Source organism: Acinonyx jubatus, chromosome X (assembly GCF_027475565.1).
Source record: "Acinonyx jubatus isolate Ajub_Pintada_27869175 chromosome X, VMU_Ajub_asm_v1.0, whole genome shotgun sequence".
Lineage (NCBI taxonomy): Eukaryota > Metazoa > Chordata > Mammalia > Carnivora > Felidae > Acinonyx > Acinonyx jubatus.
In genome coordinates, this window is record NC_069389.1 from 119,841,483 (window position 1) to 119,868,522 (window position 27,040).

Sequence of the window (27,040 nt, forward strand, 5' to 3'; positions counted from 1 at the left end):
GATATCTTATGTAGCTGTAGTCAGAGTGGTATGGCTTCCTGGAAAAACTGTGGAACATGCTATTAGAGAAAGTGAGCGAATGCATGCTTAGAAAAAGAAACCAGTAGGGGCGCCTGAGTGGCTCAGTTGGTTGAGCATCCGACTTTGGCTCAGGTCACGATATCACAGGTCTGTGGGTTCAAGCCCCGCATTGGGCTCTGTGCTGACAGCTTGGAGCCTGGAGCCTGCTTCAGGTTCTGTGTCTCCCTCTCTCTCTGCCCCTCCCCACTCATTCTCTCTCGCGCGCGCTCGCTCTCTCTCTCAAAAATAAATAAACATTAAAAAAAAAAGAAAGGAAAAAGAAACCAGTAAAAAGCGAGTCTAAAACAAAAGCAGAAGAAGTAGGGACCCCGTGGAGCCACCATGGACTCATTAAGAGCAGTTTATTGTGTTAGAATAGCCTGCTTTTTGGGGCGCCTGGTTGGCTCAGTTGGTTAAGCGTCTGACTCTTGATTTTGGCTCAGGTCATGATCTCACGGTTCGTGGGATGGAGCCCCACATAGGGCTTCTCACTGGGTGTGCAGCCTGCTTGAGATTCTCTCTCTCCCTCTCTCTCTGTCCCTCTACTCAGCTCTCTTTCTCTCTCTCTCTCAAAAAAAAGTTTTAGAATAGCCTCCTTTTTTTGTTGGAGTTGCTCACTGGGCAGGTAGGTCAGAGAAAAGCAAGCAAGTGTTTTTTTAAACCTCAGCAAAGCAATTGGTAGTGTCAGTTGTGAAATCCTTGTTTACAGCCCAGTTATATGGTTGTGTAACCAATTAAAGGATTGGATCTCAAGGCCATGGGTAATGGATTAATGACCTCCCTTAGGGAAGGAAGTCTAGAGGCAAGACCCAGGGCTCTCTCATGGCCAGTTTCACTTGTTCCTCAATGATCTGGGTGAGAATAGAAAAACCCAAATCTGGTGTTTGTCCCTGACATAGTGCCAGAGGATGATAAATTCTCTGTATCATGAACTTGGGATCCAAAGAGATCTTGACAAGCTTGAGATCGTCATGGCAAATTTAACAGGGACAAATGACAAGTCTTCCATTTTGGTTGTGAACCCATCTGCCCAAGTGTAGGATGCGGGAACCGTTGCTTGAGAAAAAACTAGGGACTTTTTATTGACCGTGACCTCAGTGTAATTCGGCCTGCCAGAATAATTCGGCCTGCTGGGCCTGCCAACGGTGTCACCATGATCTTAGGCTGAGTGCCCGCAGTGGGCTGTTGGGTGTGATGTTGAAGGTACTGCTGTGTCCATCCCTGGAGCTTGGTCCTTGGTTCATATCGAGTAGTATAGACAAGCAGAAGTAGCCAGCAGGATGGTGGGAGACGGGGTGATAAAGAGGCTCAAAATTACGTGCACGCAGCCAGCAACCTCCCATGCTGGGACTTGAACCCAGGGACCCTGATTCCAACTTCAGAGCTTTTTCATAAACACCCATGCAAGACGCTATAGACACTGAACACCAAGCCTTGGAATCATTTCATTCTGATTCTTCTGTGCATGTTGACGAATGCTTTGAGAGTTGGAAAACATTTTAATAGAAAGCAGAGACCCTATCAGCCTTTGTAGATGTGCGGGCTCCTCCCTCTAACTTCCAATACCCGAGAGAAACTCAGCAGAGATACTCTGTCATAAAAAGCAATTTCTTAAATGAATATGAAATCAATTTCAGAAACCATCAGAATTTTCTTAACCGTTTTAGAAGGGAAATATTACAATTACAAAACAATACCTTTTGGATGCACCAAGGTTATACAGCTAGCAGAACTTTATTGTACCTTAACTTCACTGCAATAAACAATGAAAAGTTTGTCTTATACCTTCAGTATTTCTCCCATCCTTTTTTTTGTAGAAGTAAAAAGAGGAAGGATGAACCAGTATGACACAGGCAGCTTGATTAGATGAATAAATGGATGGCTGATTGGATGAATGAACTGTGGTCTTGGCACAGAAGTGTGTATTTGGAATGTTTCTGAATTCCTAACCAACCTTGTGCACACTTGATGGGTGTGATGGATGACACTCTAGTGAAGAACCTGTTGCTCTGTGGCTCTGTAACATGCCCTAGTGATATGCCTTTCAAGCTCTGGCTGTTTGAACCTTTAAAACCCAGAAATACACATTTACATTTAATCCAAGAACAGGGTTAAATATTTCTCCTTGAAGGAATTAGAGCATGATGGACTAGTGAAGTTGTGGAGGTGGTACTGATTTGGATTGCAAAGAGATCAGTCCAGAAGAAATAAATGCAGTGGATAGAGTCAGGCTCAGGAGAAGCTAGAATTACATCTTTCCTAGTGGGCTCAGGATGCCTCCTCAGGTGATCAGAGCCAGCTGGGGCCCTTGAGCAGGATAGAATCAGCCCGAAGTAGAACTTTAGTCACTTTCCTGAAACTTCCTCCTGGTGAGCTAGCACACTGTACATGTGGCCTCACAGTCTTAAGCCGCAGCCAATGGCATGAATTTGTTTGTTTTCTGTCTCAGGCAAGACAGTTTTGATCAAGAAAAGATGTCTTATTCACTCTGTATTAGCATTTGAATTTATGGGATGTGTCAAGTGATTTGCATGTAAGATCTGCTTGGGACGCAGCAGCCTGTCCTTTGCTCGTGACAGATCACAGCAGTGCAGTTTCATGTTGGATAAGTAGGCGAACTCGGCGTAGGACTGGGAACAGGAATCGGCTCGTGTAATTTGAACTGTGTAAATTCACTCTTGCTATCAAGCCAAGTAGCCTCCAAAAGTATTCATGACAGTTTTCCCTTTCAGCCAGTTGCCTGCTGATCACACTTGTGTGCATTTTGTTGACTGTGTCCTCAAAGGGGAGTGTCTGGGAACCATTTCCGAAATGCACAGCAATTTTCCCACTTTTTGTGGAAACCAGGGCCATTGTTGCCAACTCGTGATAAATATCTTGAAAATTAGAATGTTTTCTCCAAAGCTGGTGGTAGCAGCCTTGACTGTTTTCTTTCATTTGTGAAATAATATCTAAAATATTTGCAAAGAAGCATTTCCAAGAATGGAGAGAATTTATTTCATCATCGTAAGTCCTGAAAGCACATTTTCCTCCCATCAAATGAGATTTCACATGAAGTCTGTAAGTGCAACACTAGGGTTTTTTTCCCATTATTCTAATCCATCTATAGAGTGGAATGTGTTAAGAAAGACATCTTAAACATGAACTCTTCACAAATCTTTTCTTTCCTAATAACAGTAATCTTTATTTTGAAAGAAACGGCTGTTCTGTTTCTTCTTTTAACTCACTGCTCCTATAGGCCGTTAAGTACGCTTCCCTCGTACTGCTCACCTTCTTAGGTAGTTTTCTGAGTGGACCCTTGACAGTGTAGTTGGAGACAGAAGGCTGGACTGTGGGTGGAGGCCTTACAGGGACATCTTCTTGCCAGGCCCAGTGACAGCTGGCCACATTCTTCTCTTAGCTGTGGCCTCATTTCCTCCCACTTTCTTTTTTGAGCATTTTGGACTCTGAGGTTGATGAAGAGTTCTTGAGCATTGTCCTAATTAGTGACCCAGGGCTCTGATCCCCAGATTGCCTGTGTACCACCCAGGGGACAGGGAGCGGGGGATTCCATGGGTCTTTGGTTTAATGCAGAAAGAGAGGATCCCAAAGTCCACCCAGCCCCACTGGGAATCAGGAGCCGGTCTAGAGTGTTTCCAGTAGCTCTGGCAAGGAAGTCAGAACAGGTAGATGGCTGTAGAAGAAAGTTGATGTTGAGGTGGTGCCGGCTGGCAAGCCTCATAGGGTCCTCCAGGCCAAAGTCATTAAGACGTTGAGAGAAAGTGAAACCCAGAGAGGTAAAGAGGCTCGCCCATCAGCCTTGGCAGGGACAGGCTGAAACCTCAGTGTGGTTGGCAGGGTCATACTTTGAAGGGAGGCAGGGTCATGGACAGCCTGGGAGGCAGCCTCAGGGTTTTATTAGGCTTCCTCTGCCTGGTACCTTTCAGAATGTGAACCCGAGGGAACATTAGCTCATGTGCCTGTCCTCAGTCCAGCTGTTGCCATGGTGCCCTGATTTGGGATTCATTGTCAGCTCTCCCTGCCCAACGTTCCTGTGATCCTGAACAAGTCTCTGCCTTGGTTTCCATACTGGTATACCTATAATCTCTAGTTTTCCCTCCCAATATTAACATTCTAGGATCCTAACCAAACTTTACTGTAAAGGAGGAGGGCACAAAAAGGGACTACTTCCTTTCAGCACAGTGGCTTGCTCCATTTCCTGCATTGTAGAAAGGGCCTACCCACCCCATGCCCCTGCCCCTCTGTCCCATGGGCTTTCCAGTTCAGGTTCTCCTCTGACCCTCACATGATACATGTGAGGGGGAGAAGAGCCAAGGAGATCAGTCCCATTTTGCAGATGAGGAGCCTGAGGCTCACAGAGGTCAAGTGGTTTGTGTAACATGGAAGTGGAACCCAGGTCCCCTGGCTCCCAGGTCCTGCCTGCGATTTCACCTTGGCCACCAGCTAACAGCACGCTGCACACCTCTATGTGCCTGGTTTGGCTGTGGTTACGGTTGGCTGCTGGCACCTGGGCCCAAGTGGCAGGTGTTTACAAGCTGTTTCTACATTCTGAGACTATTGCCTGGTGAAGTTACTGCAAAGTCAAACCGTGTCCAACGCTTTCCCTCTCCGTAGCCCAGCACTGCCAGTTTTACTTGTATGGGAAGTCCAGGGACAACACTGCTTTTGGTCACTTCGAGGGGAATGGACCTTGCTTAGTGTGTGCCTTCCCACAGCTAAGTGGCAGGAAGGGCTGGAAAGGAGGAGGGCAGCTGCCGCGTGCTTCCCTCTGCTGGCCGCCACTGGGCCCAGCCAGAAGGTAGAGAGGCCAGGCTCCCACAAGTACTGAGGCAGTGTTCCCAGCTGAGAGAGGGACCGCTTTCTCCAGGGCACCTAGTGCTCCCGGCGGGGAGATGGAGGGAAATCTGTGTGTCTATCTATTTCTGTGTATCTGTGTATGTGTGTGCACGTGTGTGTCTGTGTGCATGTCTGCGTGTGTCTGTGTATGTGCACGTGTGTGTCCGTGCATGTGTGTATGTCTGCCTGTGCATGCATGTCTATGTGTATCTCTGTTTCTGTATGTATGTGTGACTGTGCATTTGTGTCTATGTCTGTGTGCGTTTCTGAATGTATGTGTGTGTGTGTGTATGTATGTGTGACATTTGTGTGTGTGTCAATGTGTTTCTGTGTGCATATATGACTGTGTGCATCTGTGTCTCTGTGTACGTTCATGTAACAACATGTGAGTGGGATGGTCTGGTTCTGCAGAGGACACCACAGCAGTTTCCTGAAACCTTCCAACACAACCCCAAATTTAATGATCAGCTGTGCAGAAGCTTAGAGAAACTCAGCTTATAGGCATTCAACACATGGAAAAGTCAGCAAGTAGTGGGCCCGGTCTTCACTTGCACTGCCATGTTAAATCTCAGGGCTCTTTCAGTTCTCAAAGTATATGATGTCTATAACAGGAAAAGATGCTGCACAAGTCTAATAAAAAATGACGTCTTGACAAAACTTGGCCTCACATCACCTCGCAGGCCAGTCCTGCTGCAGTCATTCATGACAAGATTAGCATTGTCATCACTGCCCTAAGACTGTCTCAGTCTGCCCTAATTTCTTGGTGTCCCCATGTTCCAGAAAACTCTGTTCTCTGTTTGCCATAATGGGTGGCCATCATGCACTGCTCAGGTTTAAAGTCAAATCCCTTTCAGGGCGGGGCCAACTGGACAAACAGTACTCTCAGCTAACTTAGTGGTCTGTACCAGTCTTAGCCCCTTAAAGCAGGACTCTGCCATCTGAGCCCACTGTGTGGGACTGCAGGACATTTGTACTTGCCAGGAAGCCCCAACTCCAAGTGTATCTGTCACTGAGTGGCACATGACACCCAGATGGGGGTCATTTGGGGAGGGAGGACATTTTTAACATCAGTGGCATGAAACCCCAAAGGAAAAAGGAGGCAGAGTGGGGAGTTCCTGGGGAGCAGCAGTGGCAGTGTGAAAAGTGTAATCAACCAGAGCTTGAGATATCATTTCCACATCAACTTGGTAAGTTTTTTCCTGAGTATGTGGGTCACTAGGGAAAGGTCACCAGCAACAGGTGAAAAGGCCCATTGACATCCCATTTCACAAGGACCCAGTTTTACTAAGAGTAGAGGATAGGTGAATGGACACAGAAGAGTTGGTTTATATATACAATGGAATATTAGTCATAAAAAATGAAGTCTTGCCATTTACTATGACATGGATGGAGCTAGACAGTATGATGCTAAGCCAAATAAGTCAGTCAGAGAAAGACAGAGACCATATGATTTCACTCATATGTGGAATTTAAGAAACAAAACAAATGAGCAAAGGAAGAGAGAGAGAACCCAAGAAACAGACTCTCAACTATAGATAGCACACTGATGGTTACCAGAGGAGGGGGGGGATGGGTGAAACAGGTGATGGGGATTAAGGAGAGCACTTGTGTTGATGAGCACAAGGTGATGCATGGAAGTGTTGAATTACTATATCGTACACCTGAAACTAATATAACACTGTTATCTAACTGGAATTAAAATAAAAACTTAAAAAGAGTAGAGGATATAGACTTTCTTTTTTCCAAAAACTTACAAGATGTTCATTCATCCTTTCTCTAAAAGGAGCGTCTTTCTAAAATCCCAAGTTAGATTAAGGAGTGATAATTTGGGCTTTTTGAAAAAGTTCAATTAGTATGTAAGTCACATATCGTACAATTCACTGTTTGAAAATTTAGAATGAATGAATGAGTTTTAGCATATTCACAGACATGTGCAAACCATCATCACAATTAATTCTAGAACATTTTTATCGCCCTCAAAAGAATCCCAGCCTCCATCACGCCACATTCTCCCCTCTCCCCACAGCCTTAGGCAACTACAAATCTAGTTTCTTTCTCTACAGACTTGCCTATTCTGGACATTTCATATAAATGGAATCATACAATCTGTAGCCTCTTGTACCTGACATCTTTCACTTAGCATCTTGATTTCAAGGTACCTCCATGTTGTAGTACATATCACACTTCATTCCTTTAAAAAAATGTTTATTTATTTTTGAGAGGGAGACAGCATGTGAGTGGGGGAGGGGCAGAGGGAGAAGAAGACACACAATCGGGAGCAGGCTCCAGGCTCTGAGCTGTCAGCACAGAGCCTGACTCGGGGCTTGAACTCAGAAACTGTGACATCATGACCCGAGCCGAAATTGGACGCCTAACCACCTGAGCCATCCAGGTGCCCCACACTTCATTCCTTTTTATGGTTGAATAACATCCCATTGTATAGATAGACCACATTTTCCTTCTCCATTCACCAGTTGATAGACATTTGGGTGATTTAAACCTCTTGGCTGTTATGAATAGTGCTACTATGAACATTCATGTGCAGGTTTTTGTGTAGACATGTTTTCAGGTCTCTTGGGTATACACCCAAGAGCAGAATTGCTGAATCATGTAGCTACTCTATGTTTAACTTGCTCAGGAACCACCACACTGTTTTCCAGAGTGCGCCATTTTATGTTCTCACCAGCAATATTTGAGGGTTCCAATTTTTCCACATCACTTTGGACTTTTTAAAGCCAACTTTTAAAAAGTAAGAGTGGTATTGGTGTTTTGGAATATTGATATATTTATTAGCACAAGGCTATATAATTCTATGCCTTATAGTTCTGCGCACTATCAAAGCAGTCCTTTCAAATGCACAGAAATATTGAGGAACATGTCATGTATTCCTATGGACACATGGGCTCCAACACACCAGGTCATCAGCACCCTAGGCTGAGGGACTGCTTTAGAAGGTTCTAGTCCAGCCTTCCACCCAAGCTCGAATCCACTCTACAGATCCATCCAGCAGATAGTTCCTGGCCCCCTACTGTGTGTTCTGACTCTGGAGCTGCAGCCACATGGAAGTCATGCTTCCTTCCCTCAGAGAGTTTACAAACCAGAGGGGAAGCCAACTGTTAGACAAGTACATCCTGCCCTGGCTGATGGGGACACAAAGGGAGCTCTTCATATGTACCTTGTAGGAAGGTTGGACAGAGCCAGTGAAATGCTCTGTGTGAATTGCCAAACAGATGCCTGATTCATGGTCGGCACCCAGTGGTAGCTGTTATATTTCTGCATAGAAGTTTGCACTTTACACATGAGGAAACTGAGTCTTTAAGGTTAAGCAGCTTTCCCAGAGCCCCATAACTCATGACTCAGAAGCTGGTCTTCCTGCTTCAAGGCCTGTCATTGGGCTCCAAAGCCCTGCCTATACTGACATAGAAGCCTGGCCTCTTTAACACTTGAGCTGCCTGTCACCAGCCTGGGTTCTGCCTGCTTCTCCTAGGTCTGAATCCTGCTGGACCATAGCATCCTACTTGACTTGTGCCCAGCTTAACACTAAGATTGCTAGTGGCAGATAGTAATTATTCACAGTTAGCCAGTACCTTTTAGTGATCTGCTGTGATTAGTACCCACAGTGGCCATGATTGATGGCAGTGAGCTGCTGAGTCTGTTCCTCATGCAATGTTCTCTGCCTATCAGCAGCCCCATACTTCTTACCACCATCCAGCCTGGAAGTCTGGAAGGTATGAGTGGCCTTAGCTTCCTGGTCTGCATGCAGCCAGCCATCAAGCCAAGGGAATCTTCATTGGAGGAACCTCTTTCCCTTTGTTTCCTTGCTTCTCCTTTCCCACGTGGCCCCTGCACCACAGTTTTGTCTAGAGAATTTTTGTAAACTGTTTGCCATGAGCACAGCACTGCATCAGGTGCTCTGGTTCCAAGCTGCCTGGGATAGGTAGGATGATCCCTGGCTTTAGGTTAATGGGGTGGGCAGATGAATAATAGTCCAGAACTGAGTGTTCTCTAAGTGCCCAGAGCCGAAGACTGCCCTGGGCTCTGAACGCTTCAGCTCTTAGACATCCTAATGAGAGATTATATTTCGCCACAAAAGAAGAAGTACCCTGAGCCCAACCAGTGAGTGTACTCTGCTGTGGACACAGGCCACTCCTTGCTGGTTTCCACCTTCCCATAAAAACAGTTTTGTCCATGGTGTATGATTTTGATGGGGCTGCCATAACAGAATTCCACAGACTAGGAGGCTTAGACAACAGACATCTATTTTCTCACACTTCGAAGATAGAAGTCTGAAATCAAAGTGTCATTAGGGCCACACTCCCTCTGAAGGGGCCACAGAAGGATCTGGTACTTCTTCGCTTGTGGCAGCATCACCCCAGTCCTCACATGACCTTCTCCCTGTGAGTGTGCCTCTGGATCCAAATGTCCCCTTTTCGTAAGGACACCAGTCATACCAAATTAGGGGCCCACCCTACTCCAGTATGACCTCATCTTAACTACTTACATCTGCGATGACCCTATTTGCAAATAAAGTCACATTCTGAAGTACTGGGGTTAGGATGACAATATATGATTGGGAAGGGGACACAGTTCCACCTGACCTATAGCAGTAGTGCGCATGTTCGAAAACAGATTTGACTTATTTAGCCATCCATATCGTAGATGTGTTCATCTGCAAGCCCTTTTGAAACCTGGAGGTCTTTGGGCTTTTTTCTTTGCTTTGGGGGCTAAATTTCACCCTTGAAAGATGAGGGCTCTCCTATTGAATGGCTTCTGTCCTGACGAAAAATGTGCCCAACAACCTGGAGCCTCGGGGTGGGACATCATGGGCTCAGAGGTTGCCTGGGGAATGGCTGAGCAGTGCCCGTCTCCTCACCCTCACCCTACCCAGGGTACATAGAGGAAGAAGTGGTTGGGATGAGGGACACTCTCGGGTCCATTGGTGAAGCTGAGAAGTAGCCCTCATGGTGCAGCATGCCGTTTGGCTCTTCTGGTCCAAAACCCAAGGCTATTCCTGGCCAAGCTGGTAGGGGCTGGGGGTCAAAGGCGTGAGGACTGCTTTGTGCTTTTTTTTTTTTTTAATGTTTATTTATTTTTGAGAGAGAGAGAGAGAGAGAGAGAGAAAACGCATAAGTGGGGGGGGGGCAGAGAGAGGGAGACACAGAATCTGAAACAAGCTCCAAGCTCTGAGCTGTCAGCACAGAGCCCGACGCGGGGCTTGAACCCATGAATTGTGAGATCATAACCTGGGCCGAAGTCTGACACTTAACTGACTGAGCCACCCAGGCGCCCCAGGACTGCTTTGTGCTTTTAAAGAAGATTCCAGGGGACCCCTGAGTGGCCTAGTCAGCTAAGCATCTGACTCTTGGTTTCGGCTCAGGTCATGATCTCATGGTTCGTGAGTTCGAGCCCCGCATCAGGCTCTGCGGACAGCTCAGAGCCTGGAGCCTATTTCAGATTCTCTGTCTCCCTCTCTCTCTGCCCCTTCCCTGCATTCTCTCTCTCTCTCTTAAAATAAATAAACATTTAAAAAAAGAAGATTTCAGGGTTGCTCCAGCAATATCCTCATGCTCCCCTTCCTTTCTTGCCACATGCCTTTAATCTGGCTCCTCGTTTCCTTCCACTGTCACACATGAAGTTAGGCAGCAGCAAGGTAGAGTTGGCCCCAGCTGGCACTTAGAGGTGGACATCAGAGATCTGGCAGAGTCTGCAGACCTGCAAGAGGTCAGGCACTAGAGGCATGGCTAATGCGGGGTGGGGTGAGCCGGTGATAGCCCCAGAGGTACTGGTGTGCCTTCAGAGCTCAGGCTGATGTCTTCCAGATGTGGGTGGCCAGGAGCTCCCAGATATGCACTTAGAGCCTGAGGGGGAAAGAGAGACTGCCCACCGGCCTCTGTTCTGAAGCTGAGGTCTGAGATCAGTCCTTGCCCCACCCTGATCCCCACGTGCTCAGTCCACAAAGTCACAAAGCAACACATATCCCTGGAGCATTTCATTTCTTTATGAAATGGCAAGTTGAGTGTACATGGATTTGTGAGACTCAAATCCAAACTGCGTGGCAGATGGCTTTAGGGTTCGTCTACAGCCCTGGGTTGTGCTTGGCTGAGAAAAATTGCTGGGGGTTGGTTTCTTTTAATGCAAGGGGCGTAGACTTCCCAGACAGGTGCTCATGGGCATTGCCAGAGGAGGAGAAGCCCAGGCAGGCCTCAGGGGTGGGAAGGTGGCAGACCCCTGCTGTGGACAGAAAGGTCTGCCCAAGGGCTCTTTCCCAGGCCCAGGTTCATCTAGAGGGAAAGAGAAAACGAGACCGTGTCCCGAGGCTGGGGGTGGGAGACTCCTATGACTTGGACCAAACAAAGTCAATTTCCAGGTGGGACATCCTGCCAGCGCCCTCCTCCATTGGCTGTGATCCCCAGCCCTGGGTCTAGCCAGTACCCAAGTGCACTGATGTGATGCTGGGCCAGTAGGCTGCTACTGCAGACCAGAGAATCAGGCCTTTGTTCAGGAAGGTCTGGCCATTACCCCCACTTGTCCCCTTTACATTGGCTGCTGGGAGCCACAAAGGGGCAGGACAAGAAATCAGTGGAGTGAAGTCTTTAAAAGCAAAAGCGGCATTTTTTTTTTTTTTTTTTGCCTTTTTTCTTTTGAGCTGAATGGGTAGCTTGTTTGATGTCGATAGGTTTTGTGTTGCCAGCCCTGAAATAAGATCCGGGCCTCCGTCCCCCACACGGGCTCCAGATGCCGGGCCAGAGAGTTAGTGATGGCCTCTGTGGTAAATGGGGTCTCTTTTTTCCAGTTTTCTTTGGGTGCATTGTACGTTATATGCCATTTTGTCCCGAGATCCTAGTATTTGAGTGAGGTCACAGCCAAGGCCTCGGGCTTGGTCCCTGAAGTACTCAAGAAAGATTTGGGTGGTAATTGTTTTTTAAAGAATAAAAAGGTCTATACAAACTTCTGGATCTGGACACTGAAATCTGTTTGGAATAGCAGTTCGATTCTTATTTTGAAATAATTACAGATGCATGGGAAATTGCAAATCACAGTTGTATAATATCAAAACTAAAAAATCAATATTACTGCAGGTTTTTTTTCTTTTTTATTAGAGTTTTATTTTACGAGAGAGAGAGAGCATGCATGAGTGGGGGAGGAGCAGAGAGAGGATCCCAAGCAGACTCCATGCTGTCGGCACAGAGCCCAGTGCGGGGCTCGATCTCATAAACTGTGAGGTCATGACCTGTGAGCTCAAGAGTCAGATGCTTAACCAACTGAACCACCCAGGTGCCCTGCTACAGTTTTATTTTTTTTTTCTGATGAGTCTTGCTACAGCTCTCTCGCATGGACAGAAATTGTTACTTGCAGGGGTACCTGCGTGGCTCAGTCGGTTAAGTGTTCGACTTCAGCTCAGGTCATGATCTCACAGTTCATGGGTTCGAGCCCCATGTCAGGCTCTGTGCTGACAGCTTAGAGCCTGGAGCCTGCTTGGGATTCTGTGTCTCCCTCTCTCTCTGCCCCTCCCCTGCTTGCACTCTGTCTGTCAAAAATAAACTTCAAAAAAATTTAAAAAAAGAAAAAAGAAATTGTCACTTACATGTTTAGTTTTAGAAGAAACTACCAAACCATCTTGAAGAATATCTGTACCATTTTACATTCCCACCAGCAGTGCATGGGTGAACCCATTTCTCCACATCCTCACCTGGTTTTGCTGTCATAACTGGTTTTGATTTTAGCAATTCTCTAATGGTTAATGACATTCAGCATCTTTGGATGTCCTTGTCTGCCACCCATAGAAACTCGACAGTGGAATGCCTTTTCATGTCTTTTGCCCATTTTCTACTTGGATAGTAGTTTGTCTTACTACCGTTGAGTTTTGAGGTTCCTTACATATTCTAGATACTAGTCCTTTATCACATATGAGGTTGCACATATTTTCTCCTATTCACAGGGTCACAGAGCCAAAGATTTTATTTTTGATAAGGTCTGATTTATCGATATTTTTTATGGGGCATGCTTTTTGGATCACATCTGAGAAAGAACATTTTGTCTAGCTCTTCATCCTGAAGATGTTCTACTTTTTTCTTTTCATGAAACTTGTATATTTTGACATCTTACACTTAATTCCATGGTCAATTTTGAGTTGATTTTTGTGTGAGGGGTGACGTTGAGGTTGATGTTCACTTTTTGCTTACAGATGCTCCTTTGCTCCAGAACCATGTGTTAAGAATGCTATCATTCCTGCACCGGATTGCTTTTGTGCTTTTGCCAAAAATCAGTTGGGCATATTAGTGCGGGTCTTTTTCTGGGTTCTGGGTTCTGTGTTCTGTTTCAGTTATCTGTGTGTCTGTCCCTCTGCCAATACCGGACAGTCTTGATTAATGCAGCCATATAATGAGTCTAGCAACCAGAAAATCGTTTCACCTCTTCTACTTCCATTGCCTTTCCACTTAATATTGGAAAATTGTTCCCATTTATTTTAGAATCATCTTGTCTGTATCTACAAAGGAATCGGGATTTTGATAGGACTTGGTTAAAGCTGCATATGAATTTGAGAAAAACTGACATCTTTATTATGCTGAGTCCTCCAGTCTATGAACACAGAATATCCCTCCATTCATTTAGCTCTTCTCTCTTTCCTTTCATCAGTGTTGTGCAGTTTTTAGCATGTAAGTCCTATACACGTTTTGTTTGGGTCTCACCTAGGAAGTTTTGGGGCAGTAGTCCGTGGTACTGTATTTTTAATCCAGTGTCCATTTATTCATTGATGGTACTTATAAATGTAATTGATTTTTATTTGTTGATCTTGTATCCTGAGACCTTGCCAAACTCACTTCTTGGTTCTAGGAGTTTCTTTGTAAATTTCTTAAGGTTTTTCATGTAGACAATTATGTCAACTGCAAATAGAGATAGTTTTACTTCTTCTTTTCTAATATGCATGCCTTTCATTTCATTTTCTTACCTTAATGTACTAGCTAGAACTTCCAGTGCTTCGTTTTTTTTAATTGAGATATATTTGACAGACAACACTGTGTAAGTTTAAGGTATACAACATATTGATTTGGTACAAGCAATGAAGACACAGACATCCTTTCCTTGTTAACAATCTTATAGGGGAGGCATTTTTAAAAAATGTTTTAAGTTTATTTATTTTTGAGAGAAAGAAAGCACAAATCAAGGAGGGGCAGAGAGAGAGAGGGAGACAGAGAATCCCAAGCAGGCTCTGCAGAGCCCGACGGGGGGCTCAAACCCACGAGCCACAAGATCATGACCTGAGCCAAATTGGGACTCTTAACCAACTGAGCCACTCAGGCGCCCCTTATAGGGAAGGCATTTATTTTTTAATCATTAAGTGTGATGTTATCTGTAGGTTCAATGTAGACATTCTTTATCAAGTAGAGGAATTTCCCACCTATTCCTGGTTTTCTGAGGGTCTTTTTTTTTTTTATCATGAATGGATGTTGAATTTCGTGAAGTGATTTTTCTGCATCAAATGATATGATTATATGATTTTAATTGAAGTTTTTGTTTTGAGATAATTGTAGATGAACATGCAGTTGTAAGAAATAATGCAAATAGATTCCATGTCCCTTTAGCCAGCTTCACCTAATGATAACATCTTGCAAAACTATAGTGTGATATCACAACCAGGATGCTGACACTGGTACAGTCAAGGTACAGAACATTTCCATCACCACATGTACCCCCTCATGTTGCCCATGTGTGGATGCATCCACTTCCTTCCCTCACTCATTCCTTCCTTAATCCTTGGCAACCGCCAATCAGTCCATTTTTATAGTTTTGACATTTCGAGATTGTTACATAAATGGAATCACACAGTATGTAAATTGAAGGGATTGGCTCTTTTCACTCAGCAGAATTCTCTGCAGATTCATCCAGGTCATTATATAGATCAACAGTTATGTCTTTGTATTGCTGAATAGTACTCCATGGTATACATGCACCAGTTTGTTTAATCATTCATCCATTGAAGGACTTCTGGGTTGTTTCCCGTGTTTTGGCTACTATGAATAAAGCTACTACAAACACTCCTTTGCGAAGTTTTGTATGAACACAAGTCCTTGTTCCTCTGGGGTAAATACCCAGGAGTTCAACTGCTAGGTCCTATAACGGTTGCGTGTTTAGTTTTTAAAGAAACCACTGAACAGTTTTGCAGTGACTGTTTTTGCGGAGTGACTTTTTCATTCCCACCAGCAATGCGTGCGCGATCTGATTCCTCTCACTGTTGCCAGTATTTAGTGTGGTCACTAGTTTTTTCTTTTTCTTTTTTTTTTTTTTTTTTGGTCACTATTTTTTTAAAGGTGAAATTCACATAACAACTTAGTGTTATTTAATACATTCACAATGTACTAAAGCATCACCTCTATCTAGTTCCTAAACATTTACTGAAATAAAACCCCATACTCATAAAGCAGTCATTCTCCATTCTCCCCTCCCCCAGCTCTGGAAAACACCAATCTGATTTCTGCCTGCGTGCATTTACCTATTACGGACATTTAAGATAACTTCATACATTATGTGACTTTTTGCGACAGGCTTTTTTCACTTAGTGTAATGTTATAAACGTTCATCCACGTGGCAGCATGTGGCAGACAGTACTTCATGCCTTTGCATGACAGAGTAACAGTCCATGGTATGGTTATACCAAAACTTGCTTATCCATATACATTGATGGACATTTGGGTTATTTCCACCTTTTGATGATCATGAATGATGCGCTTATGAACATTTGTGTAAAAGTATTTGAATACCTATTTTTGATTCTTTGGGATATATACCTAGGAGTGGGATTGTGGGGTCAGATGGTAATTCTGTGTTACTTTTTAAGGAACTGCCAAACTGTTCTCCACGGCACTTGTAACATTTAAATTCCCATCAGGAATGTACGAGGGTTCCGATTTCTCCACATTCTTGCCAACCTTTGTCATTTTCCTTTTTTTAAGTATGCCATCCTAATGGGCGGGATGTGGTATGTCATGGTTTTGATTTTCATTTCCCTAACACCTGTGGTATTGAGCATCTTTACACGTGCTTGTTGGCCATAAGTTTATCTTGTTTGGAGAAATGTCTATTCAAGTCTTTTGCCAATTTTTTAGATTGTATTGTTTTCTCATTGTTGGGTTGTAAGAGGTCTTTATACATTCTAAATACTAGAACCTTATCAGATATATGATTTGCAGTTGTTTTCTTTCATTCTGTGGGCTATCTTTACTTTCTTGATAATGACCTTTGATGCATAAAAGTTTTTCATTTTGATGAAGTCCAACTTACCTATTTTTTCCTTTTGTTGCTTATGCTCTTGGTGTGATGTTTAAGAACCATTGCCAAACCCAATGTCATAAAGATTTTCCCTTATGTTTTCTTCTATATGTTTTATAGTTTGAGCTCCTATGTTTAGGTTGATCCATTGAGTTGATTTTTTTTTAATGTAGTGTGAGGGAGGGGTCCAACATCATCCTTTTGCATGTGACACATTTGCACATTTTGCTAAAGAGACTATTCTTTCCTCCACTGAGTGGTCTTGACACCCGTTTTGAAAATCAATTGGCCACAGTTTTATGGCTTTATTTCTGGATTCTCGAGTCTATTCCATTGGCTTATATGCCCGTCTTATTCCAATAGCATGCTGTTTTGATTACTGTAGTTTTGCAGTAAGTTTTAAAACTGGAAAGTGTGAATCCTCCAATTTTGTTCTTTTTCAACATTGTTTTGAGGGGATCACATGAATTTTATTATTTTGCTTGTCAGTATGGTGGATAATGTGGGTTGACTTTTGAATATTGAACCAGCTTTGCATCCCTAGAATAAACCCAACTTGATCATAGTGTATAATTCTTCTCATAAACTGCTAGAACTGTGTTAAGGATTTCTGTGTTGGTATGCATGAGAAATATTAGTCCGTAGTCTTCTTTGTACAGTCTTCATTCTTACAGTCAGGGTAACACAGTTTTGGGAAGTGTTCCCTCTAGTTTCTGAAGAGATTATGTAGAATTGGTGCTAATTCTTCTTTAAACAATTCCCTTCTAGTTTCTTCTAATTCTTCTAAACAAGTTTCCTTCTAGTTTCTGAAGAGATTATGTAGAATTGGTGCTAATTCTTCTTTAAACAATTGGAATAATTCTAGTGAAATTGTCTAAGCCTGGAGTTGTCATTTTCCGGAATTTTTTAAATTAGGAATTCCTTTAATAATTATCTTGGGTAAATTTTGGTAGTTTGTGCTTTTAGAATAATTGGCCCATTTCATCTAATTTCCAAATTCATGTGGGTAGGGATACTTGTAGTATTTCCTTATTCTTTACATGTCTATAGGATCAGTAGCAATATTACCTTTTTCATTCCAATATTGATAATTTGTATCTTTTAATTGGTGGATTTAGATCATTCTCATTTTAGCGAACTTACTGGTAGTTAGTGCTTAATTATACCAATTTATTTTGTTCTGTTTTTGTTTCTTTCTAAAAAATTTTTATTTAAATCCAAGTTAGTTAACATGTAATGTAATAATGATTTCGGGAGTAGAAGTTAGTGATTCATCACTTATGTATAACACCCAGTGCTCATCCCAACAAGTGCCCTCCTTAATGCCCATCTCCCATTTAGCCCATCCCCCCCACCCAACTCCCCTCTGGCAACCCTCAGTTTGTTCTCTGTATTTAAGAGTCCCTTATGGTTTGCCTCTTCTCTCGTTTTAACTTATTTTCCCTCCCTTCCCCTATGTTCATCTGTTGTGTTTCTGAAATTCGACATATGAGTGAAATCATATATTTATCTTTCTCTGACTGACTTATTTCACTTAGCATAATACATTGTAGTTCCATCCACATTGTTGCAAATGGCAAGATTTCATTCTTTTTGATTGCTCAGTAATTTTATATATATATATATATATATATACACACACACACACACACACACACACACACACACAGACCATGTATTATTTATGCATTCATCAGTTGATGGACATTAGGGCTCTTTCCATAATTTGGCTATTGTTGATAGTGCTGGTATAAACATGGGGGTGCATGTGCCCCTTTGAGCCAACATGTTTGTATCCTTTGGATAAATACCTAGTAGTGCAATTGCTGGGTTGTAGGGTAGTTCTAGTTTTATGTTTTTGAGGAACCTGCATACTGTTCTCCAGAACGGCTGCACCAGTTTGCATTCCCACCAATAGTGCAAAAGTGTTCCCCTTTCTCTGCATCCTCGGCAACATCTGTTGTTTCCTGAGTTGTTCATTTTAGCCATTCTGACAGGTGTGAGGTGGTATCTTATTGTGGTTTTGATTTGCATTTCCCTGGTGATGAGTGATGTTGAGGATTTTTTCATGTGTCTATTAGCCATCTGGATGTCTTCTTTGGAGAAGTGTCTGTCCATGTCTTTTGCCCATTTCTTCACTGGATTATTTATTTTTTGGGTGTTGAGTTTGATAAGTTCTTTATAGATTTTGGATACTAGCTCTTTATCCAATATGTCATTTGAAAATACCTTCTCCCATTCTGTCAGTTGCCTTTTAGTTTTGTTGATTGTTTGCTGTGCAGAAGCTTTTTATCTTGATAAGGTCCCAATAGTTCATTTTTCCTTTTGTTTCCCTTGCCTCCAGACACATGTCTAGTAAGAAGTTGCTTCTTCAAAGGTCAAAGAGGTCAAAGAGGTTGTTGCCTGTTTTCTCCTCTAGGATTTTGATGGCTTCCTGTCTTACGTTTAGGTCTTTCATCCATTTTGAGTTTATTTTTGTGTATGGTATAAGAAAGTGGTCCAGGTTCATTCTTCTACATGCCACTGTCCAGTTTTCCCAACACCATTTGCTAAAAAGACTGTCTTTCCATTGGATATTCTTTCCTGCTTTGTCAAAGATTGGTTGGCCATATATTTGTGGGTCCATTTCTGGATTCTCTATTCTGTTCCATTGATCTATGTGTCTGTTTTTGTGTCAGTACCATATTGTCTTGATGATTACAGCTTTTTAGTATAGCTTGAAGTCCGAAATTGTGATGCCTCCAGCTTTGGTTTTCTTCTTCAGGATTTCTTTGGCTATTTGGGGTCTTTTCTGGTTCCATACAAGTTTTAGGATTGTTTGTTTCTAGCTCTGTAAAGAATGTGGTGTTATTTTGTAAGGGGTTGCATTGAACGTGTAGATTGCTTTGGGTAGCATTGACATTTTAACAATATTTGTTCTTCTGATCCATGAGCATGGAATGTTCTTCCATTTCTTTGTGTCTTCTTCAATTTCTTTCATAAGCTTTCTATAGTTTTCAGCATACAGATCTTTTACCTCTATGATTAGGATTATTCCTAGGTATTTTATGGGTTTTGGTGCAATTGTAAATGAGATCAAGTCCTTGATTTCTTTTTCTGCTGCTTCACTATTGGTGTATAGAAATGTTTTGGTTTCTTTATTTTCTCTGTCTCGACTTCCTGTAGGTTACTTAAACATTTTTTGAAATTCATTTGATGATTCGTGTAGAGTGTTTTTGCATGCATCTTTTTGTGTGCCATTTTAAGTGGTTATTCTAGGTATTATGTCATATATACATAACTTGTAATAGTCCATTGATGTCAACATTTTACCAGTTTGAGTGAAGTATGGGAACCTTACCCCTCTTTTCACCTCTTTACCCTCCCCTGTTTATAATGTAATTGTGTTAAATATTTCTTCCACATAACATTTAGGACCACAGCATGCAATGTCATAATTGGTGCTTCAGCCATAATTTAGAAAACTTGAGAGGAGAAGGAAAGTGTATTATATTTACCCATATTTTTTCTTTCCATTGTACATTCTTCCTTGGTGGTGTCCAGAATCCCTTATTTTATCACTTCCGTTCTGTTTAGAGAACTTCCTTTAGCCATTCTCTTAGGAGGGGTCTGTTACTAACAAATACTTTTAGTGTCCCTTTATCTGAGAATATCTGGATTCCCCTTCCATATCCGAAGCATATTTTCCCTAGGTATAAGATTCCGGGTTGACAGTTCTCTTATTTCAGCACTTATTTAGCTCTTCTGTTTTAGCTGACTTCTCTGACAATGCTTTGGCAGGGAAGGAGACACCATCTCATTTCTTTCATGTGGGTATTGAAGTCTAGGCTCCTCACTTAGCCTTCATTGACAACAAGGTTAGGGTGGCTCATTACTGCTGGGCAGTGTGGTAGTTCTAGCTTCCTACTAGGCTTTCACTGATACCATCCTGGCTGGGATCAGTGGAAGTGCCTCATTACCATTCCCCATATGATCTCCACTGAAATTGGCGGTGATGGGATGTGGACTCATTACCACTCTGCAGGGTAAAAGATCCTGTCTGTTAGGCCTCCTTTGATACCACCCCAGGGGGGCAGGAAGAAATAAATCATTATTGCCAGATGGGGGTGGAGTCTAGGCCCCACTTGGCCTTTGATGTTGGGACTTGGTGGGACCACACTTTTTTTCTGTGGTATTTAGGTGAATTGTACCAGTTCTTGGATACAAATTTTCTGCCTTGGTAGTCTTCCCTTGTCCTAGTCCTTTAGCTAAAGAAAGTAAACTTTTGTTGGGGGACTTTTTGCCTGTGCCCATTGGCATTTTGGGGTTGCCAGCTTCTTCAGGTCCATGTCTGATATTGGTGAGCCAAAAGGAAACCCAGAGAACTCACCACCACATCGTTCCTCAAGTCCCAAGGTCCCTTCTTCTTTCCACGTTTTGGGATCTTCTTATGTTTGTTTTATATAAATATCCAGAGATTTTAGTGTACTCAGTGGGAAAATGGGAAGAGTACGTTTCCATTTTTCCAGAGGCAGAAGTGTAGACATTGCATTTTAGTGCCTGATGCCATACTGTCAAGGGGATTTCTGAGAAAGAGAAATGAATGAATGCAGAGCAGCTATTTCATGTCTACATCATGAAAAACAAAAAGAAATGAAATAAAATAAAATGAAAAAAATAAAAAAGCTTTACTTGGTTTAGCACAGGTCTGCTTATCTGTTGTGGAGAGCATACCTTGGGGTAGACCTGATCACGGCCTGCTTTGTTGGTTTTTTCATAAACCAGTACAGCAGGGCTTCATGAGCCCTTTCCAACACCCATTGCCTCGTTCCACTGACAGTCAGGCTATAAACTGTTAGTCAGATCACTTGGCTGGGTGCTAGTGGGGCCAGAGTTGGGAGCTGCTCCTTCAGTGGGCCATACTCTGGTAGAGTGGGCTTACTCTAGTAGAGCAGAAGTGGCCATAAGCTGTCACCTGGCCCACCTACCATGGTTTTAGTATAAGAAAATTGTGCTAGAGAACAGAAGAGTCTTTCCCTCAATTTCACTGCATATCTATCACACATGCAAAATAGCCACATTCCCTGCCTTTAAGCCTAGTGTTATTTTAGTTACATCAGGCTGCTTCTCTACCCATCCTTCAGCTCTCCAGTGAATTCTGCTCTGCCCCATAGCTGGGGACTGCCATCTCATCCCAGCCAACTGCTTTACAGAAGTGCCCCTCATCCCTGGGGGTGGGAGGGGCTCAATGAGGGTGGTGGGGTGGGGAGAGAGACATGAAAGGGAATGTGGCTGACTCCACCCAAACCTGTCCTCAGAGTGAAAGTCTGTGATTCACGGGGTCTATGGTCTCATCTTCATATCTGAAAGACAGTGTACTTTTTGTCTCCCTAAGCCCTGTGTCTAGGTCGTTTGGGAAGCGCCTTGGAGAGTCAAGAATAAAATTGCAGGTCAAACAATGGATGACTGGAAAAGTCGGCTTGTAATCAAGAGCATGGTTCCCCATTTCGCCATGGTGGGAAATCGTCAGGAGCCCAGAAAGCTCCAGGAATCGGTCAGACAATGGGCTATTGGGGGGAGGGGGGTGTTGAATGCTTCTAATCTTAAACTTGAACGTAAGATGTGTTATTGAAATTCTCTGTGCAAATTTGTTGGCAGGGAACCAACCCAAATGTAAGGGACTAGAATCTGACCTAGAAAAGATGTAGGAGATGAGCTGACCTTACCCCTTATGAATTTCTGGAAGAGCAGGAAATATAGTCCAAGGCTCCATCTGGATTCCCGGTCTAATGATCTCTGCACTGCACCCCTTCAGCTAGAAAGAAAGGAAGAGCGAGAGGGAAGAAAAGGCTTCATTTTCTCTTAATAGAAACCAGGGAATGTGGGACTGATGGGCACTAGATATATTTCATTAGCTTCCTAGTACCACTGAGAACAAGAAGCCAGTGAGTAGGGAACAGAATGAGATTCCCATTCAACTCTCTGGCTCTGGTGTCCTTTTAAAAACCCATTTGACAAATTCCTACTTTCTCCCCTTGGGGCCCAGACATCATCCAAATATCTGAAACTCGGGGTTAGGGCTTCCAGTGGTAGGTCTAGGAGCCAGGATGATAGAGGAGACCATGAGAGCCACTGGTTAGTTGAATTTGACATCAAAAGCCTGCAACATCACTAGTCTACCAAGATTAGCTCCATTAGTAGGAGTTGCAGCAAACACAATGGCTGTTATCTCAGTGTATTGGGTCCACAGAGGAGTGGCTTACTTAATCTCTGAAATTAATAGAGCAGAGAGGAAATGGCTCTTATAGAGCCATGGGTCTGCTTCCTTCCTGTTCAGAGAACTGGGAGCTTGGGGCTCTGAGGTAACGTCATTTCACATAACTAGAGGGCCAGGCCTCTCCAATTCCAAGGGCAATCCACTTTCAGTAAGTCAGCTTTCTATTTAGTTTAGGATTCTGAGATGTGCACAGGTGTTGGGAAAGATTGTCAAAATCTTGCTTCTCTGTTTTTCCTCATTGTCTACCACCAACAGTGTATTGAGAATGTAGTATCCAGTTGAGTACATAGACATTAACAGACTTTGATTACTAGAGTTCCAGCTCACAGAGATGGCAGTCAGATGGGATGACAGTCATGGAGCAATCACTTGGCCAGCCACCTGTCCTCCAAGTTGCCAGCCCTTCAGTCAGACATCTTGTAGCAGGCAATCTCTAACCTCCATCCTAATTACCCCTCAGATTTCTTGCTTCTCTTTTATGATCAACAAATGAATCAGTGAAGGAAAACCTCATGATAATACATCCAGAATCCAGATTCATTTGGGTGTGACTTTCAATTTCTCCTTTGTTTCACACCTGTTTTTCTTCCTAGGAGCCATGGGTGGGTTGTATTTGCAAGGGTCCTCTTCTCCTTCTCCTCATGAGCCCCACCAACACCCTTTAAAAAAACTATGACTAGTAAGTAACTGCTTTGGTTTTCATCAGTGTAAACTCAATGCTGAAAGGGTTTTCCTTAGAATAGGCCCTTGGAACAGCCATCCATGCCCTCACGTGGGAGAAGTTGCCATTGCTCATGCCATTTCTGGGCTTGGCGTCTCTTTGCAGATGGCCTTTTAGAGCCCTTTGTAAGCCTTGCCAAAAACTCACATTTATTGCTTTAGACTCACTCCTTGGACTTGTTCAAAATCAGTCCTTCTTCTTCTGTGGCACACCTTGTTCACTGCCCTTGGCTCTGACTGAGCAACCTGACCGTTTCCAAAATTCCAAGCTGTCCTAGAAGACCAAGGATTTGCCCCAGTTGAAGGAATCCAAAAAACATGCCTCAGGCTCCAAAAGCACCTCTGTCAGATGAGTCCTGTTTGCAACAAAAAGCACATGTGTCTTCTTGGAAGATGCATGCGGCCTCTGAAGGTGATGACATTGAAGGAGCCCACTCCTTTGGCTGGGCCTGATAGGTAAGCATAGAGTCTGGCCCAGCAGGTACTGCTGTTGCTATCAGCCAGCAGCCAGGGCAGTCCTTGGCTTGAGCATAGCTGAGTTTTCCTGGTTGTTAAATCTCTGCAGCCTTGGGAAGACACCGGCTCTAACATGGAGCTCTGCAGTACACACTGAGGTTCTCAGCAGCCTGGGTGTTTGTGGCCTGAGGGACAGAGACAGACAGATGAAATGCAGAATGGCCTGTTGGTTTGCCTCAGCTGTATCTCCACTGCTTTCGTTGCTTACTAACATCCAACGATGACACCCTGCCCCCGCCCCCAGCCGCAGGAAACCATGTACACCACTCTCCCTCATCCTGCAAGCATCTTTTTCCCATGGTGACCTGATTGAGACACTCAGCTGACTTGGTTCTCTTGTCTTTTCCCCCAAAACAAACTGTCAACAACAACAAAAGCAACAACAACAAAAATGTTTCAAGTAAAGATCTGTTAATAAAATTCTATCACCCTCAAAGGAGAATTCTTTTAAATTAGCCCCAGGCTTTCCAGGAATGCGAATAATCGAGAACCCCCTTGCAGGAAAACGTACATCTGATGTGATGATTATTCTTGGCCTAAGACCAGGGCTCGGGACACCTGGAGTCTAGTCTTGCTTCTGCTCCTAAATAGCTCTGGGACCTTGTCCATCTTTTGCCCTCCCCGAGGCCAAAAGTCAAATGAGCCAGGAGTAAGGATAGCCACATTTAATTGAGCACTGACTAGGTGCCAGGCACTTGTGGAGCATTAGCTCTTGTAATCCTTAGGCTAACCCTGAGATGAAGAGGCTATCTCCAGGAAACTGAGGCTCAAGGAGGTTAAGCAACTTGACCGAAGTCATAGAGCACGTTGAAAATCACAAAGCGCTGAGCACATACCAGGCAGCAGTAGCCATCATTAGAGATCTCAGCGGCACAAGTACCTTTTCAGTATTTGTTCATTCATTCAGGAGCATGATTGCTTAATGAGTCTTATGATCCGGAGAAAAGCAGAGTTTTACCTTTTGAACATTTGGGCATCCACCCAAGGTTAATAAGGCATCCAGTCTCTGCCATCAGTGTATATGGAGTTTTAACAGGAGGCAGAACGTTTGGTCCTTCCCTTTGAAGTTAAGATCTCCATTCCTCCCCCAGATTGGTGGGCTGACTGATTACTAGTGTGAGAATCTCTAAAACATTAGCACTGCAGATGGAAGTGCTTTGGAGCCTGCATTGAAGTAGAACTCGGAGTACATGTCACATGTCATCTCTGTCTCAGTCGACACCCACTGCAGGTGCAAAGATGGCCCAGCTCTGAGCAGCCACCTAGTCCATTCGGCTCCAGACAAGATGGGGGTGTCAAGGGCACACAGTTGGAGAAGGAAGGAGACACTGTGGTCTCTGCTCATCTTCTGTGTTTTGTCATTTAATCATACTAAATGGCTCGCTATAGGTGACAGTGAGTTGGCATGCCCGGCATTACTTCTGAATTTTCCAACCATTCTCCCTCTTTATGGATGAGGACACTAAGGCCTGAGAAACCCAGTGACTTACAGAAAGATACCCATCAAGAAGGTGGCGAGCAACACAGAGTCCTCATGTGGGTAGCCCCAAGTGCAGCCTGCTTTCCAAACCCACAGACTGCCCAAAACCAACCCATCACCCCTTCTGCTTCTCACCTCTAAAGGCAAGTGGGGCTGAGTGAGGGGGAGAGAGGAGCCCCAAGTGTAACAAGGAATGTTACCCAGGAGGAGGAGGGCTAGTCACTTCCTGCTGTGGCATGTGATCAGGTTCAGGATGTATATCCATCGTCCTTGGAAGCACATGGCTTTTCCTTCCAAAACAAGCACAGGACCCTGTAAGGAGACCTCAGACTAGTGCTTCGGGAGACCTTGAGCATGTCCCTTTCCTCTTGAGCGGGGGGGCCTGTCTCTGGCCTCCTACCACGTTTCCAGGGTCTCTCCTGTGTGCCTAACCCAGTGCTACACCCCGGGCTCCAGCAGTTCCCAGTCGAGGAGTGGACTGTTCCCAGGCTTTCTGCAGTGGGAACAAATCAGTCATACTCTGTAGTTCTACTTATCCTACCTTGAAACTGGGAGGAGAGAAGAGTGGAGTGGCTCTCTTGCGTGACCTACTTTGTATACATTGGCTCATCTGCTCCTGTGACTGGGCGATTAGTATATCCACTTCAGTGATGAAGAGACTGAGGCTCAGAGAGGATGGTGACTTTCCCAACGTTACAGTCAGTAGGTTGGAAACTCAGATCTCAAATCCAGGCGCCCTGACTCCAAAGGTCCTCTTCCTTTGCTGTTTCCCATTCCCAGATTAGGAACCCAGAGAGAGTCTTCTGTAGGCTGGCCATGACTCTGGGGACTCAGGCCAGAGCAGTGGATTAGAGTCCCAGGCTGCCTGGAGATTTCATTCCAGTGGCAGAGACAGCCCATCAACAGAAATAGAGTGGATGAGTCTTTATTTCATCCCGGTGGTTCCCTGGAACCTTCTGACCGGCATTGCCTACAGCCCAGCTTGTACACAGTGAGCCAGACTGATTAAAAACCCTACAGGGAGGTAGGGACAGCCAGCCAGGATCTGGACTTTGTCCAAACGGCCTTCTTGGAATCCTGGAGGGGAAGCCCAGTGTCCCTTGCGTCATGCAGGCTGTGGGCATGTTGCAGGTACAGGTCTGGCCCCAGGAGATGGGAGGTATGTGTATGGCCTCATTTCCAGGCACCAGGTGGTCCAGGGACCAGCTCCTCAGGTAGGTCACTGTACCTGACGCTTAGTGAGATCTTGCCTGAGTGTCTGGGCTTCAGTCCGCACCAGTACCATAGGGTTGATAATCTACCCTCTTCCCATACCAGGGTTTCTGGGATGATGACGATCAAGATGTGGATATAAACACAGCCTAAACACCACCAGGTGTTACTGCTGTTTGCACTTTTTTTCTAATGATCAGAGATTGGCATTGACTCAGAAGGCAGTGGGGGGCGTGTCCTTGGAGCTCAGGTAGAAACTCACGGGACCCCTGAGGACACCTCAGTCTCATCAGCAGCCTCTCTGACTGAGAAGAGCTGGATTTGTGCTGTAGCTCTGAGCATTCTGGGTCAAGGCCTGCAGTGCGTATGCGCCTTTCTATTTTGGGGATCCTCCCCACGGAGCACGCAGCTGCTCGCTCCCTTTTCCCCTCCTCCTCCTCCTGCAGGAAGGGCCCTTTCCTGCTTCAGACATTCAGCCAGGGCGGCCACCAGGCAGAGGCCTTGCCTCCAGACTGATGTCTTCCACCAAGTCTCGGTGCTGCTCAGCCGGCAGGATACTGCTGGGCTCCGCATCTGGGTCCTGCCTGGGCAGCCCAGTTCAGCAAGCCGGTGACCTGAAAATCACAGTCTGTTTGAAAGAGAGGATGCTGGGAGGCGAGTTCCATTTGGCAGCTGGCTTCTGCTGGCATCTG

At 44.3% G+C, this 27,040-nt stretch overlaps 1 protein-coding gene across 4 annotated transcripts in view; it reads left to right on the top strand.

The window, feature by feature from the left end:
• MAMLD1 (mastermind like domain containing 1) overlaps positions 1-27,040 on the top strand; it is a 120,520-nt gene that overhangs the window by 39,791 nt on the left and 53,689 nt on the right. For 3 of the 4 annotated variants that reach the window (XM_053201816.1, XM_027053458.2, XM_053201817.1), the window contains one exon: positions 21,539-21,697. The exons of the other annotated variant lie outside the window; for it this stretch is intronic. In XM_053201816.1, the coding sequence (XP_053057791.1) occupies positions 21,602-21,697 (96 nt within the window). In that variant the 5' untranslated portion in view covers positions 21,539-21,601. The remainder of the gene's footprint in view (positions 1-21,538; positions 21,698-27,040) is intronic. 4 annotated transcript variants of the gene reach the window in all.